At 36.0% G+C, this 15858-nt stretch overlaps 2 protein-coding genes across 5 annotated transcripts in view; both read left to right on the top strand.

Moving 5' to 3' along the window:
* LOC107656666 (oxysterol-binding protein-related protein 3-like) overlaps positions 1–9660 on the top strand; it is a 20033-nt gene extending 10373 nt beyond the window's left edge. For 2 of the 3 annotated variants that reach the window (XM_016444612.1, XM_016444611.1), the window contains exons 2-22: positions 1182–1314; positions 1569–1685; positions 1773–1826; positions 1944–2057; positions 2165–2293; positions 3596–3680; positions 3824–3927; positions 4231–4314; positions 4408–4561; positions 4757–4842; positions 4954–5085; positions 5227–5320; positions 5409–5644; positions 6550–6687; positions 6769–6832; positions 6914–6992; positions 7117–7267; positions 7429–7573; positions 7736–7862; positions 7970–8092; positions 8181–9660. In XM_016444612.1, coding sequence (XP_016300098.1) covers positions 1198–1314; positions 1569–1685; positions 1773–1826; positions 1944–2057; positions 2165–2293; positions 3596–3680; positions 3824–3927; positions 4231–4314; positions 4408–4561; positions 4757–4842; positions 4954–5085; positions 5227–5320; positions 5409–5644; positions 6550–6687; positions 6769–6832; positions 6914–6992; positions 7117–7267; positions 7429–7573; positions 7736–7862; positions 7970–8092; positions 8181–8277 — 2430 coding nt within the window. In that variant the 5' untranslated portion in view covers positions 1182–1197 and the 3' untranslated portion in view covers positions 8278–9660. The remainder of the gene's footprint in view (positions 1–1181; positions 1315–1568; positions 1686–1772; positions 1827–1943; positions 2058–2164; positions 2294–3595; positions 3681–3823; positions 3928–4230; positions 4315–4407; positions 4562–4756; positions 4843–4953; positions 5086–5226; positions 5321–5408; positions 5645–6549; positions 6688–6768; positions 6833–6913; positions 6993–7116; positions 7268–7428; positions 7574–7735; positions 7863–7969; positions 8093–8180) is intronic. The other variant, XM_016444613.1, reaches the window with a different exon arrangement.
* A 2474-nt stretch (positions 9661–12134) lies between these two features.
* The window catches only part of LOC107656651 (non-syndromic hearing impairment protein 5-like), a 5614-nt gene continuing 1890 nt past the window's right edge, over positions 12135–15858 (top strand). The window contains exons 1-6 of one of the 2 annotated variants that reach the window (XM_016444575.1): positions 12135–12307; positions 13778–13986; positions 14191–14383; positions 14821–14977; positions 15362–15482; positions 15696–15824. In XM_016444575.1, coding sequence (XP_016300061.1) covers positions 12159–12307; positions 13778–13986; positions 14191–14383; positions 14821–14977; positions 15362–15482; positions 15696–15824 — 958 coding nt within the window. In that variant the 5' untranslated portion in view covers positions 12135–12158. Of the gene's footprint in view, positions 12308–13313; positions 13363–13777; positions 13987–14190; positions 14384–14820; positions 14978–15361; positions 15483–15695; positions 15825–15858 lie in introns of those variants that run through there. The other variant, XM_016444576.1, reaches the window with a different exon arrangement.

Below are 15858 nucleotides of genomic sequence, written 5' to 3'. Positions count from 1 at the left end.
TTTAAAGACCAAGGAGAGGGAGTGGTCATGGTGAAACATCCAATCATTTGGTATCTCTGAAAAGCCCTGAATGTGCTCTGTACAGGACATCCAGACTTAAAACTGTGACATGTAACGTCTCAGAGAAATCACTAAAACATAATGTCCTCTATAGAGGACAAAACTCCATAGCTGGTAGTCAGGAGGATATGACTATTTCATACTGGTCCTATGCATAATTTTTTCTTTTTATTTATTTTATTATTTATTTTTTATGCCTTTGTGCTGTAACCACTGTAATATTTTTATTCGACTACTTTTTTTTATCAGGGACATTTTTCTTTTACATGTTTGACTTTTTATTTTGTTTCTACCTGTATTTAAAATGTAAAAAAAAAGTGTGTTGAAGTGAAATAAAAATAAATTTTTTTTTTTTTTAATTAAATTTAAAAATAATATCCAGAAAATATTTACTTTAAGTTGACTTTTTATGTTGTTCCTACCCACTATTACAAAAATGCAAGCTACAGAAACTAAAATTTATTTTGAGAGAAAAAAAAGAGAGAATAAAGCAGATATTACTTCTCATAACTCAGTTTAGGTATGCAATATCTGAGAATTTCACGTATTCTAATATGTAAATTACCTTCATTTACATTAGCACAGATTTCACTGAGGCTGTGTCCGAAATCGCCCCCTATACCCTTAAATAGGGCACTATTTGAGGGAACAGCCATTTTTAGTGGTGTCCGAAACCATAGTGGACGTTCTCGAGTGCACTCATTCAATCCCACAATGCACTGCAAAAACGAGTGTACAACTGGTGCATGCTCAACGGCTAGAGAATGCCCATAATGCACTGTGAGAGTCACGCACCGAATGAATTCCCGCATCTCGCCAGAAGATGGAACCCGCAGCTGAATAATCAGCAAGCACAAACTATGCAAAAGCGGCATTCCTTCCGGTGCACTGAGTGTCCGAATTCACTACTCGTTTTCATTCACTCCGTCTAGTGAACTGAATTAGTGACCTAATGTAGGGAATAGTGAATGAGGGTATAGGGGGCGATTTCGGACACAGCCTGATTTTCTTTGCCTCACTCACTGGTTCTTGCCTGTGTCTCTGTTGCCCTCTGCTGGCCATATTATGTAATTCAGGTGCTGTAATTTTGTATTGAGTGTTGCCTGTTTTTGTCTCCACAGTAAGTTAATTGCAAAGATGAGTACAGAAGACCAAATTGCACCGCTTTCTCCCAAGACATCACCCTCCACACCAACCTTGACACCATTTACGCAACGAAAAGAGAGTAACTCCTCATCTGAAGACAACAGACAGGTAAGACAAACCACTTCAGATATTTAGTGAGGACTTAATTGATGTCTGCTAAAACATCTAGTGTGCAAATAATACATTTTTGATATAGCAGTGGATATGATGATCTTTTGACGCAGTTGGTATTTCTCTGTATGCTATGTATTAAATCAGCATCTACAGCAGCAGTTTTTAACTGTGTTCTTAGGAAAAAGTCCATGTTCTTTCTTCCATAGATTTTTAAAAATAACACTCCTTTCGTCGTCGTATTTCTTTAGGACAGCTGGGAGTTGGTTGAGGACTTGCGCGGACTGACAGGAAATATTCAGAAGCCTGAGAAGCGGGAAGGTTTGCTGTTGAAAAAGAGAAAGTGGCCCATGAAAGGCTGGCATAAGGTGATTACAAGATATTGTCATTGACTTTAATGGCTTTGAATACATGCATCTTTTCACCTTTTCTCTTTGTCGGTCTATGTTTAACAGAGATATTTCCTGCTTGAAAGGGGCATCCTTACATATGCCAAGACAGGGACTGATGTGAGTGTGAAACACTGGTCTCATCCACACACTTTCTTCAAGGCTTATGTGGAGTAAACTTGCTTAAATCCTGTCAGAGATGCTCTTTCATCCCTTATCGTGTGATTGATTCCTCAGCTGAAGAAGGGGAGGTTACGAGGTCGCATTGATGTTGGTCTCTCTGTCATGGCCATGAAGAAGAAGTCAATGTGTATCGACCTGGACACAGAGGACAGTATCTATCACCTCAAGGTATTGGCACACGCTCACCTACACATGCTGGGCTATGAATTGTAGTTTGTGCATTCTCAAAATGAGAGTAACTTTCTCATTTGCTGTATTTACCGTGACATTCACAGGCGAAGACTCGGGATCTGTTTGAACAGTGGGTGACGCAACTACGCCATCATCGAATGTTCCGTCAGAACGAGATCGCCATGGAGCCTCCCGAGCGACAGCTGCAATCTGACCCCACCTCCAACAGACGAGTATTTACCCTTCTTATACAGTCATCAGTCACGAGTGTAGTATAAAAGTCAGCCTTTAGACCCAACATCCCTTCAAACAGGATAAGAACCTCTAAAGCTGTAAGGAAGTTACAATAATAACGAGATCCACCGATATGCTGAAATGTTGCCTGAAACAGTTCAGTTATTAAAATATGTCATGGCTGATATTGAGTTTTAAACTGTTCTGCCTTTAGAAGCATCAATAAAGTTTTCAAACTGGAATTTAACATGGTTTCTTAAATCAAAACATCTTGATATATAGTACAAAAAATAGCTTGTTTATGGTACTTGGCATAAAAAAAGTTTGAATTTAAAGTAATAAGCATTTGCTCACAATATCATGTCACCAGGCTAAACACTTAAATAAAATTAATAATTACTGATGTGCATATTAATGTGCAATTACTGGGTTGCATATTGTGCACTCCTAATAACAACAACAATATTAAACAACAGTAATATACTACTTTTAAGTGACAAAGACTTTAACATTGTTACAAAAATGTATATATCTTTTAATCAGTTCTGTTCTTTTGAATTTTCAATTCATCAAAGAATCCTGAACAAAAAGTATCATGATTTCCACAAAAACTAAGCATCACACATGTATTTAATATTTATCATAAAAAGCAATGTTTCTTGAGCAACATATTAGATTTCAGCTTTTCCATCACAGGAATAAATTACATTTTAAAATATATTAAAATTAGTGCTGTCAAACGATTAATCTTGATTAATCGCATCCAAAATAAAAGTTTTTGTTTGCATAATATATGTGTGTTCTGTGTATATTTATAATGTATATATAAATACACATGCATACAGTATACATTTTGAAAATATTTACATTTATTTACATGTCTATATTTATATTCATATAATTTATATTATAAATAAATATATTTAATATAAATAACAACATATATTTTTCTGAAATATATACATGCATGTGTGTGTATTTATATAAACATAATGAATGTACACAAAACACACATATATTATGTAAACAAAAACTTTTATTTTGGATGCGATTAATCACAATTAATCGTTTGACAGCACTAATTAAAATAGTAAAAAGTTATTTTAAATTGCAACAATATTACTGTTATTACTATATTTATGATCAAATAAACAGTCTTAGTGAGCATGAGACTTCTTTCAAAAATATTGAAATATCTTAATGACCCCTAACTTTTCAAAGATAGTGTAACTCGTTATTTCCAGGTGAAACAGAAAGTCACACAGATTACATATTTTGTATTTTATTCTCTTTATTACCAGCGTTTATTTCTCTCCAAGCAGCCTTCAGCCCTTTTGAAGAATAGCTGGCGCCAAAACTCACAAGACATGGAGAAGTGCTGCAAAGGTAGATGCAAAAACCTGCACTGACACATCATTCTGAAATATTATTCATGGCAAAAGTACTGTACAGCTAATACATAGAGAACATTTTAGAGAAGTGGTTTTCCAGAGCATCACTAAGAAAATAAAAATGGTAACTTTTTTTAGATCTGTCAGAGTGTGAGTCAGGGCTGCTGGAATTAAATCTGCTGCTGAAAAATATGGAAGTTCTTCACAGAACATTCTCAGCACCTGCCATTAACTTACTGCAGGTAGGGCTGTTTGGATTAAATATGTGTTTATGTTTTGGTCTGTGTGGGTGGGTTTATTAAATCTTATAAAACATTAATTTGAGGACATCCAGATGAATCCTAAATAGCATTTTTTGTATAAAATACAAAAAATATATACAACGAAATATACACTGTTTGGGTTTGGTTAGATTTATGAAATATTTTTGAAAGAAATCTTATCGCTCATTATTTAGACAAAAAAAGTAATGTGTATATATATATATATATATATGTGTGTGTGTGTGTGTGTGTGTGTGTGTGTGCGTGTGTGTGTGACCCCAGACTGAAGGCTCTAAAAAGGAGAAAAGAGGACACAAAAAATGGAGATCAAAGAATTATAGCAAGGAAAATAAAAGCACACAACAGGTAAAATAGCTCTGTTTCTAATTGCACATTACACACACAGACACTGCATCACACAGTCTCTCTCATTCATTTAACTGATGTGTTGTTTTCTAGCAAAATCCTGACACTTCATCTTTCCGTCTGCACGTATCTCACCCAAACTTGATGTATTCAGAGCCAGTTTCAGCAGACTCATGCCTGGATAGCCCAGACTCACCAACAGAAGCCTCTCAAATGCAGGAGGAGTTCTGTCGGCTCGCTGGCACTGGTCAGTATGAATGCTCACATGCATGCTGCAGCATGAATCATCAACATCTGTTTCAGGAATATTTCTCTTAATAACTATGTTTTAAAATAAAAGAATAACGAAGTGTTAATATCATCTACTGAAATTGAGAACAACATGATGAAATGACACATTCTTTCTTCTTTCTCACTTTTCTCCCTTTCTTTCTTCTACTAGTTCATTCCACTCTTCGGTCAGCGTACACTTCCCTTTGCACAGAAAGAGACCGAGTCAGGAGCACTTTGGATTGTATCAGTGAAAAGGTATACAGGCAACAAATTTTTGTTATTGGTCTTTAAGTGTTTATATGCTTGGTTGTTATTGGCCAAAATCAACAAAGCCAATTCTGACTTTGAATTTTCTCAACCAATCAGGATGTCCTCGATGGGTCACGCCCTCTCCTGCAGCAGGTGTCCAGTGAGAGTCGAGGGTCAATCCCAGAATCCCTGTCAGAGTTCTTTGATGCTAAAGAGTATCTGCTGTCTGGCAGCTCATCTGAAAATGAGGTCAGAGTGGTCAAATCGCAGATTTGCGTGAATCATCTGTCAATGATTTAAAATTGAAATGAAAGATATTTTTCATCAAAAAAGAAGGTAAAACACATGAATTTCTTACTGATCATCATATTTTGTATTTTTTGTGACCAGGTGTCCGATGATGATTCGTACATCAGTGATGTGAGTGACAGCACGTCAGTAGAGTATTGCAGGAATGAGAACGGCATCGCAAAGGAGATTTTAAGTGAGGCACTGTCAAAATTCACCTTTATGAAGCTTCACCTTTCTTTACAACCATTGTTAATGGTTTGTGTGTGTTTTTGTGTCTTCAGGTAATGGCAATGACTGCACAGTGACGCGGCGAGACCGTTTGCCGAGTTCACGCATGAACGAGAGCGTGAATCTGTGGAGTATTCTGCGTAGTAACATCGGTAAAGACCTGTCGAAAGTTGCCATGCCTGTTCAACTCAATGAGCCCTTGAACACCCTGCAGAGACTGTGTGAGGAAGTTGAGTACTGCCACCTGCTGGACACCGCTGCAAACACACACGACCCACATATGCGCATGGTGAGAGCAATCAAATGAGTCGTTATTTACTCATTCTCATGTCATTCTGTATGACTTTCTGTCTTCAAAATTGTTTTTTGTTTAAAGGAATAGTTGACTCAAAAATGTAAATTTACTGAAAATTTACTTGCCCTCAGGTCCTCCAAGATGTAGATGAGTTTGTGTCTTCATCCAAACAGATTTGAAGAAATTTAGCATTACTTCACTTGCTCACCAATGGATCCTCTGCAGTGAATGGGTGCCGTCAGAATAAAAGTCCAAACAGCTGCTAAAAACATCACAGTAATCCACACTCATCCAGTCCATCATTTAATGTCTTGTGAAGTGAAATGCTGTGTGTTTGTAATAAACAAATCCATTATATTAATATATATATATTTTTTTAATTTCTAAAATCTCTACTATCCAGAATCATTGCTTTCTCTGGTGAAAAAGCGGTCTTGTCTGAATCAGGAGAGAAATATGTCCAGATCAAGCATGATTTATAAGTGCAAACAGTTCTAAACAAATATGTTGGTGGATTTTGAGAGGACAAAGGGGGGTGGACTTTTTTTAAATGGAGGAAACATTATAGATTATGGATGGTTACGAAGTGATGCTTTAAAGTTAATACACCTTAGTAATGGACATGCAGCTTTTCACTTCACAAGATGGTAATCGATGGACTTGATGGTGTGGATTACTTGTAGATTAATGTGTTGCTTTATCAGCTGTTTGGACTCTCATTCTGACGGCACCCATCCACTGGTGAGCAAGTGATGTAATGCTAAAGTTCTCCAAATCTGTTCTAAGGAAGAAACAAACTCATCTACATCTTGGATGGCCTGAGGGCGAGAGAATTTTCAACAAATTTTCGTTTTTGGGTGAACTATTCCTTTAACCATATATTCTGTTCTTCTCTGTAGGTGTATATCGCAGCATTTGCTGTATCTGCATATGCGTGTTCGTTCACTAGAGCAGGAGGAAAACCGTTTAATCCTATACTGGGAGAGACATACGAGTGTCTCCGGCCAGATAAGGGCTTCCGCTTCATTGCTGAACAGGTAAGCATGCATATTTCTTTTATTTCTATCAAAACACAAAGGTATACACGCTCACATGAACAGTTACATTGTGTACCTCAGGTCAGTCACCATCCACCTGTGTCCACTTGTCACTGCGAGTCCAAAAACTACACATTTTGGCAAGGTGAGTGAAGCACACTTGGCTAGTGTCAAGCCTTTTAGCATTTAGCATGATTTTAATGTCTATTCTCTGTATGCCCATTAGATGTCCGGTGGAAGAATAAATTTTGGGGAAAATCCATGGAAATCGTTCCCATGGGAGTTACTCACTTAGAGCTGCCAGGGTGATTTTAATTTTATCCTGAATTGTTCTGATTCCCATTCGCTTCCATTATTCCATCCTGCACTCTCCACCATGTCTTAGTATCTCTCTGTCTTGCTTTCTTTGACCCATTCACTCATTCTCAGTTTTGGGGATCGTTACGAGTGGAGTAAAGTCACTTCATGCATTCATAACATTCTGAGCGGTCAGCGCTGGATCGAGCACTATGGGGAAATGTCTATCAAACACTCTACCACCATGGGAGACGTCAGTCATTGCAAAGTCACTTTCCTTAAGGTGGGGCCATCAATACATGCAAAAAAGGCTTTAATTCCATGTATATGTGTGTGCATCTGTGTTTATCTTGCCCACATCTTCCTCTTGTGGAATAACTTTGACCAAATTTTTATTTTATGAATGATTACTTAAGATTTGTTTACTGCATATCTTGCATGCAGTCCAGATCTGGAGGTCTGAATGCTAATGAGGTAGAGGGTGTGGTCACTGATTCAGATGGACGTGTCATTCACTCTCTGTTTGGCAAATGGAGCGAGGCCTTGTATCTGGGCAAACCACCTTCGGTAACCTGCATCTGGAGAGCAAGTGAGTCTCAGACCAGTCCAGAAGAGTCTGTTTAGCTGTATTTGAATGGTTCAAACATCTAACTTATATTCATTGTTTTGTCTCAGATGTATTTGTGGATAATGACCTCAAGAGGGCGCTAACACAGCACCGTTTTTGTCTCTGTATGTGTGCATAATATAGATCCCATGCCTGAGGACCATGAGCAGTACTATGGATTCACCCAGTTTGCAACTGAGTTAAATGAATTGGAGGAGGGTTTAAAGCCACTCTTGCCTCTGACAGACACCCGTTTTAGACCAGACCAAAGGTATAGACATATGAATTATGCATATATGTTGTCCCAAAGTGAACTTTTCCCATTATTAAAACCAGTTTTATATGCTCTTGGCTACTTATTGGTCCTCTTTTTGTTAGATTACTTGAAGAGGGTGATATTGCCGGAGCAGAAGAACAGAAAGAAAGAACTGAAGTCCTCCAAAGAGAGAGGAGGAGAGTCCTGCAAGAAAACAGCATGACACACTCGCCCCGATTTTTCAAGTAAGTGACTCATATGAACACAAAGATGCAGCTGTTTTGGGTGCGTCACGAGTTTCTGTTCGTAATTCTGTTTCTATAATTCAATCAGACGTGCTGAAGATGACTCTTGGGTGAGCAATGGCACTTACTGGGACCTCAGGAAGGACCCTGGATTCAGCAAACAAGAATTCCCTGTGCTCTGGTGACCACCAGTGGATTAGTCATTGACTTTTCCCTTTCTGCTCTGGCTGTATATAGATCCCTGCTTACTTGTTATTTGTATGCAATCCTGCTGAACACTGTGGCATTTAATTTACCATGCTTATGTTGATGTTTTTGTATTGGTATTTATCTTTGTTAAACAGACACATTTACAGCACGAGATAGAAAGTACCTCTGGAAAGACATTTATGCCTTTATGCCTAGTTGATGTTTAGATGCAAGTGCACTGACAAATGACATTTGTACGTGTCTGGATATAATTAGTTTATTATTAATTAATTATTCAAGTCAATAAAAAAAAAAAAAATCCTCAGATCGAATCAATTAAAATAAATGACACAATATTAAGACAATATTAAGATTTAGAATCTTAAAGAACAAACACTGAAGTTCACCCTAAAATAAAGAAAGAAAGAAAAAAAGAAATTATTTTTGTAAATTAAGCCTATATTTTGGACCATTATAGGTTTTTTGCATTATGACATTATTTTTTATTGTCATTCTCATTACTGTAACGTGAAAAATATGATGTATTTAAATTGTAAAGTGTTTATACAACATGGTAGTATTTGTTATACTACTTTTCATTGTTTTTCTTTTTAAATAAGCACAAGACATTATATTAAAAAAGTATTACAGTAATGAGAATTTAGGTTACTTATTTGTCATGCAAATAATGTCAACTGGCAAATAAAAAAAATCTTAAGTCCTAAAAATAGGCTTGATGTTCTTTTATACAAAATATAATTTCTTATTTATTTGTTTTGTTTTATGAAATAGTAATTGAGTTCTTTTGAGTGACCTGGGCTGGATGTTGTAATAAGATTTACACAATGAGAGTTCGTACTATAAGCATTTGAAAGTCACAATTCATCCATTGCTGACTCAGTCACTCCACTTTATAATCAGGGAATATAGAAATCAAAAACTATATCCATAAATATTTGTGCACATACTACAATCATGATTTATGCATATTTAAAAGGATCTTTCTTTAATTCGTTAATAATAGAAAACGAATATTACGGTATACAAAATATATGTTTGAAAGAAACTGTCTCAATTAATGATTGTGTAATGCATGGTCATTTTTTGTTGTGTACATGCTTGTCCTCCTTTTCTGCGTATGTTTGTTAAAGAGAGCGAGTGATAATCTACATGTGCTTCTTGGTGTGCCTGTTACACTTGATAACTGTTCCGTTTCACTGTGTGTGGTGTTTCAGATGTGATAAACACAACATTTCTTTCAAGACTTTAAACGAATCGAGGACTGTTGCTTTCAGAGGACTGGGAATGGATTGCATCAGTGTATGACTGACCACTTGTTTTGTTGCACAATAAATGTAGTGACCACAAATCTAAGGAACTTTCCCTGTTTTATTATACAGACGCGTTTGGATATTCACTTATTGCTTAACTGTTATGACGATGGTCGGGTTTTTTTCTTTTGCATTTTTTTCCCTTTATTTATTTTACTACAAGCTTGAATTAGTAGGAAAATATATTAGAATTAGATATCGTGATGAACTTTGAAGGGATTGTTAGCAGGGTTTACTAATAGGAACTTTGCTTTACCTTTGAATGGCTGGTGGGATTGTGTAACACTAGAAAGATCCGCTTTCTAGACATGATGGACGATTTTCATTCAGGTTTATTTTTAATGGAAGTCATTTCATAAACACATACACGCACAATGAACGTCACTGGTGTTTCCTGACCAGGAGCCATTGCTATATAATTCATGTTTGACTGTGATATCCAAACTGAATTATGAAGCAATGACCTAAACCAGCGTTACAACAACTGCCAAATCTGAAAAAGGCAAATTGATGTATTTGAGTTGCTATTTGAAGTGTTCAAATGTTACTCGGTTGTTCACTCAGCTAGCTTGAAACAGCTAGAAAGTATAGAGTATATTTAGTGAGTGCATTGAAGCAACCTGACCACAGCTTCCCTTATGATTGTAACTGTGTAAATTCCCACGAAAGCTAAGAGCTCTCTGGGCCCTATTTCTTTTGTGACTCCAAGGCCATTTTGTCCACAACGATAGGCTATTTGAAAAGCCTCTAGTCCTGGTTATGTTACTCCTAGATTCTTTAAATAAAAATGTATCTAAAATAATTGTAACCGAAATTGAAAATGTTTAGTTATTTAAAGTCAGTGACTTGGGAAGATTACTTTGGAAATGTAATAGGTTACAGATTACAAGTTACCCTATTTAAAATGTAATAGCCTAAGTAGTGTAACTATTTCAGTAACCTTATTAAAGTAATGTAACTAATAACATTTGATTACTTTTTGATTACTTTCTATATTTCCAACAAATGATTTTTTGAATCATTATTAAACGTTTAAACCACTAGTACTCAACACTGATTACTGTCAGACTTGTAAAAATCCTTCATCACTTGAATTAAGATTATAAAAATGCCATTTTAAAGCACAGCCACCACACAATCAGACTTCAGCACAGCTTTTTATTCGTTAAACTGAGGTTAAATAAAGATTTAAAATCATAACAAGATATAGCCTAGTAGTTTAATAGCTATAGGCACTGTTCTTGAAATCTTTGCATAGCTATGACAGGAAACAGTTAATCTTAAAAAATAAAACATATAGCCTACATAATTCCAAATAGGAAATAAAACAGTTGTCGAATAAGCATGTGTCCTAAACTCCTGAACACTGGTGTCTCATATTTTAGAGCAGTCAATGCAATTTGGGAAAGAAATCAATCAAATCTGTATGTGTGTAAAAATATTCAAAATAGTCAAAAACCCCTTTTGTAATCGTAAATTTTTTTACAAGTAGCCTAACTGTAATTTAATTACCCTTTTTTTTTTCTCAGTAACTGTAACAGATTACAGTTACATTTATTTTGTAGTTGAATTACGTAATTCCTTTACATGGAACTAGTTACTCCCCCACACTGTTTAAAGTTAAATGAATGTAAAGAAAAGCAAGGCTGACGGTCGGTGTTCTGAGACTGAGAACTACACACAGCTCTGTTGAAAAAACCAGCATATGCTGGTTAGGTATGTTTTGATGCTGGTTTAAACTGGTCCTTTGCTGGTTTATGCTGGTCCTTTTGCTGGTTTATGCTGGTCATGTGCTGGCAAAACATACCTAACCAGCATATGCTGTTTTTTTCAACAGGGAGTGCTGCTTCCGCCCTGCGTATGGACAGTTTGTGCCGCTTACGCTCTGCAAATACGTGTAGTGTAAAACATATAGCATAATATATAGCATACATATCTATGGTGTGAAACGGGTGTGACCCTCATCATAACATCTTCGCTCTTCATCTGCACAAAACATGTCCTACTTCATCATAACCAAACCGCAGCTTTTGTTAAATAACCCATCACCTCATCACATCCAAAGTTGTTTTATCACGTCTATTTATTTGTTTGTCATTCTGTAGCTACGCTGCATTCAGTCAAAAACATTATTCTGGATTTTAAAACTGCTAACAAAGCATCCCAACGTTTCATCACGGTTTTATAATAAATTATTCATTTGAACTAATCTTCGTTAGTTCATTTATTTGTTAGAATGATTATTTACAACCCATCTAGAAAAGCCACCAGACTAGCTACTAAACGAAAACTGGCTTTAAAATTCACTCGCTTTACTTGAGCCGTTAAAATCATTGAAAGGACAAGTCTGTGCTTGTCCCACCAATTATTTATAGTTGCGTTCATATGATTCCCATTATGGAAGCTAAACTTGAGCCAGAAACCAAAATATGAACGTAAATCTCCTGAAGTTCAGCACCGCCTCCTCCTCCTCACAGACAGCCCAGTAAACGCGATGCTTTCGCATTACGTGTGAGGGGACTTTCAGGAGGCGAGGAGACGTTTAAATGTGCGTGCACTCGCTGATTGTTTTGCACTTTCTGACACGAGAACTGTGTGGACTTGTCTCTTTAAACAATCATAATCTATCGCTGTTTCCGCTCTCTTTTGGCTGTGGATCTACAGCGCATCGCCAGCAAACTCTTAACAGCGACAGGTGTGTATTTATAAACGAATTAAAAATATCTAATCTGTATAATCTTACGCATGATAACAAGATTTGATGCTGGACTGAATGACTTTGTGTAATGTAAGTAATATGTAATCGAATTTAACAGTGCCCATGTTCATGTAAAGCCAGTGGCAAAGGTCTGGAAATGAATGCTGCTCTTTTGTGACTAAAGTTGTATGAACATAATCTAGTATGTTTGAAGAACAACATCCATTTTGCCCATTGCTTGTGCTCCATCTTTGTAAATAAATGATGTGAAAATGGAAATGAAGGATTTTGAGCAGGGGTCTTCAACCTTTTTCAAGTCAAGAATGGACTCTATGGAGGTAGAGAGATGGAGCAGGGACCGCTTAGTTGTATTAAACTGTGTTGTATGTAAATCTAGTTTACATTAACATGCATATTCAAAGTACTTTGTAACTAGAATAATATGCTACTTTTGGGGTAAGTGTAGCATGATTTATAACTTTTAAAGGGATAGTTCAAGTTCTGTCATAATATACTCACTTTCATTTTGTTCCAATGACCTTTTCTTTCCAAAAAAACATGTAAAAATGTGTTGGTCTTTCTTTCATCTCAATGAATGAAGACTGAATATGTCAAGCTTCAAAAAGATGCAAAAGCACCATTGTGCAAAATATCATCTTTTATGTTCGGTAGAACAAATAAGGTCAAACAGGTTTGGAACAACATGAGGTTAGTAAACAATGACAGAATTTTACTTCTAGGTGAAACATCATTATTCTAGAGAGTTTAACATCATTATTCATAACTCTGTAATGCTGTTTAATAAATACAACTGTCACTATAGACTCACTGGCCCATTGTCGGGAGTTTCACTGACTGGAAACTCCTAAATTAAAATTACCCTAATTTCCCCCCAGTTTAAGCCCCTTAGAGCAGGAGACCAAAGCTTTTATGCTGTTTTATTCTGTTAGCATGATGAACCATATCTGTAACACCTACAAGCTGCAGTGCAGAGATGCAGTTAAAATGCTATTTTCAGCCCTTCTCAGCAGTCCATGACATCTTAATTCGTTGTGAGATTTGATTTATTTCACCGTTCGCTAATCTCACTTAATCCATGCAATTCATATTCATCTGTTCTATCTTCTGTTATTTGTTCCTGTTTTTGGTATTACTTCATGATTTTGGCATGAGGAGAGAACTTCTCACTAACCACTGTGTACACATTTTGGTGTATTTTTTGGGGGGTTTATTATGTTTGGTATCTGCTGTGGAATGGTTTGCATATGTTATGATATTTCTGTGGTTTCACAACTAATAAAGGATTATGTAATCTAAATTAATGTATATTTGGGAATTAATAGCAATTCAGTTACTGCTTTTATACAGTTTGCATCCATCATTAGGAACCATGCTTGAGAAAGTCAGTGAAAGTGGTCACTTTTTCCACTATGGTTTAATGCTGTCTGTTTATGTGTTTATGCAGAGGATGTTTGAAAAAGCGACAAAGAAGCTGGTCCAACAGATAGATCCGAAGGGTGCTCTGATTGCGGCTTCCAGCCTAAATAATTCCAAAAAACTAAAGCCTCTTGCGGTGGTGCAGAAAATCCAGAAAGGCTGGTTCTGGCAGCAAACTAAATACAAACCCACAGAATTCAAACTCAATGACCTGCTGGAAGGGGATCCAATTAAACCAGGTAAAGTGCATAGTGAATAAGTACGTTTGATGTTTGAAGTTTATTTACTTTTCTGCTTACCAATACTGAGATTGAATTATAGCAGAAAGTACATTGAAAGATAAAATTAAATCTCAGTATGTTCTCAGTAGAAACAGGTGTTTTTTCAAAATATGTCTTGCGTCTGGCCTTTTTGAAATTAATATCTCTCTATGTTTTGACCAGTGTGTGAGGAGGAAGAGTTTGTAAAGTTTGAGGGAGAGTACAAAAACTCTGCAGCTGGAACTGTAGAGGTGGGATGTACTGCTGTCTGCCTAAATGCGAATGGACAGGGCACATCGAAACTTTGTTTATCCCTCGGGACACTTAAGAAGGAAGCTGTGGATATTCCCAAACTTGTGAAGCTCACAAGAGGAAGGTTAGAGAAAACAATTTAATATGATGTCAACCCACTAAAATGAGCAATATTTACAAATTAAGGAGAATATATATATATATATATTTTTTTTTTTTGTCGTAATTTGGAAAATCAGTTAAGGTCCTAAAGTTGAACCTTGCTGTATCTCTTGACAAGACAGTTCATTCAAAAATTATTATTGTTATTATTTTAATTTTTTTAAATTGTACATTTTTCACTCTCATGTAATGCAAAATCTGTAACGGAGATATTTTTAAAAATTAAACTGTCCAAAACAGTACTGGATTTTCATTCAGACATTTGTAAAGTCATACAGGTTTGGAGTGACATGCGGATGAGTATATGATGACAAAATTGACATTTTGATGCAAATAAGAAAACAGTCTGATGTGGTTTAATATTCATTCATCTGCTCTTGACCTTGATGACCCCTGTAGGAAGTTGGACCTCACAGGCTCTTTTTTCAAGAAGCTCCCCCCAAAAAACAAGACTTTAACCCTCCTTAAAGAGCGAATTTTAACCACCAGTGACTGCTTTATCTCCTACATCGAACTGGAGAAGGCCGGCTGCCGTGCTGCGATCGGTTGTACTGAGGTTTGTAAGAAGTGTGTTCCGGGATTGAAAGCTAATGAACAGGAATTTAGCTTCATTAATAAATGTCATTATCATATCATATATCATCATATCATATCATGTGATTAATAAATCTGCTTTTTTGACTCAGTGTTGTTAAAATACTGAAATGTAATACTTAATTGAGAAGCACTAAAATGACTAAAACTGAAATAAAAACAAATTAAAGCTATACAGGAAAAAACGGCATTAAATAAAAATAAATAGCACAACAAAACTACTAAAACTAAAATTAAAATAAAAGCTGAAAAAAAAAATGCTAATTCAAAATATGAATAAATACTAATTGTATATAAATAATACAAAAAAAGAGACACACACAGAACTGTTTCCTTGGCGTTTCAGATGCACATGAAAGACAGTGGTAAATTTCAATATGGCTCTAAGACTGCATTTCACATCCCACCGAAGACTGTGATGGCTTACAGTGTCATTGAAATGACCATCGAAAGTGACGGCTACTTTGGTCAGTGACATTAACTGAATATGGCTGAACAACATTACAGTACCTTTTGATTATTTATAACATGTATCAACAAATATTACATTCATCACTATTATTTTTTCATGTATATGTATTTTTTATTATTTTATTTTAATTATAAAAACAGTTTGACAAATGTGCTGTATATGTATTTGGGCTTTCCTTGTCTGAGTTTTGATTTTTGTGTGAGTTTAGATTTGTGCGTTGGACCCAGTGGGGTGGAATCAGATGATATTTCCCAGAATCCCTTTCCCACTTTCTCAGAGGTGGACGGTCAATGGCCACTTATCCAGGAAGGTTTCCCACTTACTACTCTAAAAAAAGGTGTGTGTTTCAGTTCCTTTGTGTTCTGCTTAAG

This window comes from Sinocyclocheilus anshuiensis, unplaced genomic scaffold (genome assembly GCF_001515605.1).
Source record: "Sinocyclocheilus anshuiensis isolate Anshui unplaced genomic scaffold, SAMN03320099.WGS_v1.1 scaffold2081, whole genome shotgun sequence".
Classification (NCBI taxonomy): domain Eukaryota; kingdom Metazoa; phylum Chordata; class Actinopteri; order Cypriniformes; family Cyprinidae; genus Sinocyclocheilus; species Sinocyclocheilus anshuiensis.
The sequence above is the reverse complement of the archived record's forward strand: the minus strand, read 5'-3'. Positions and strand labels throughout refer to the sequence as shown.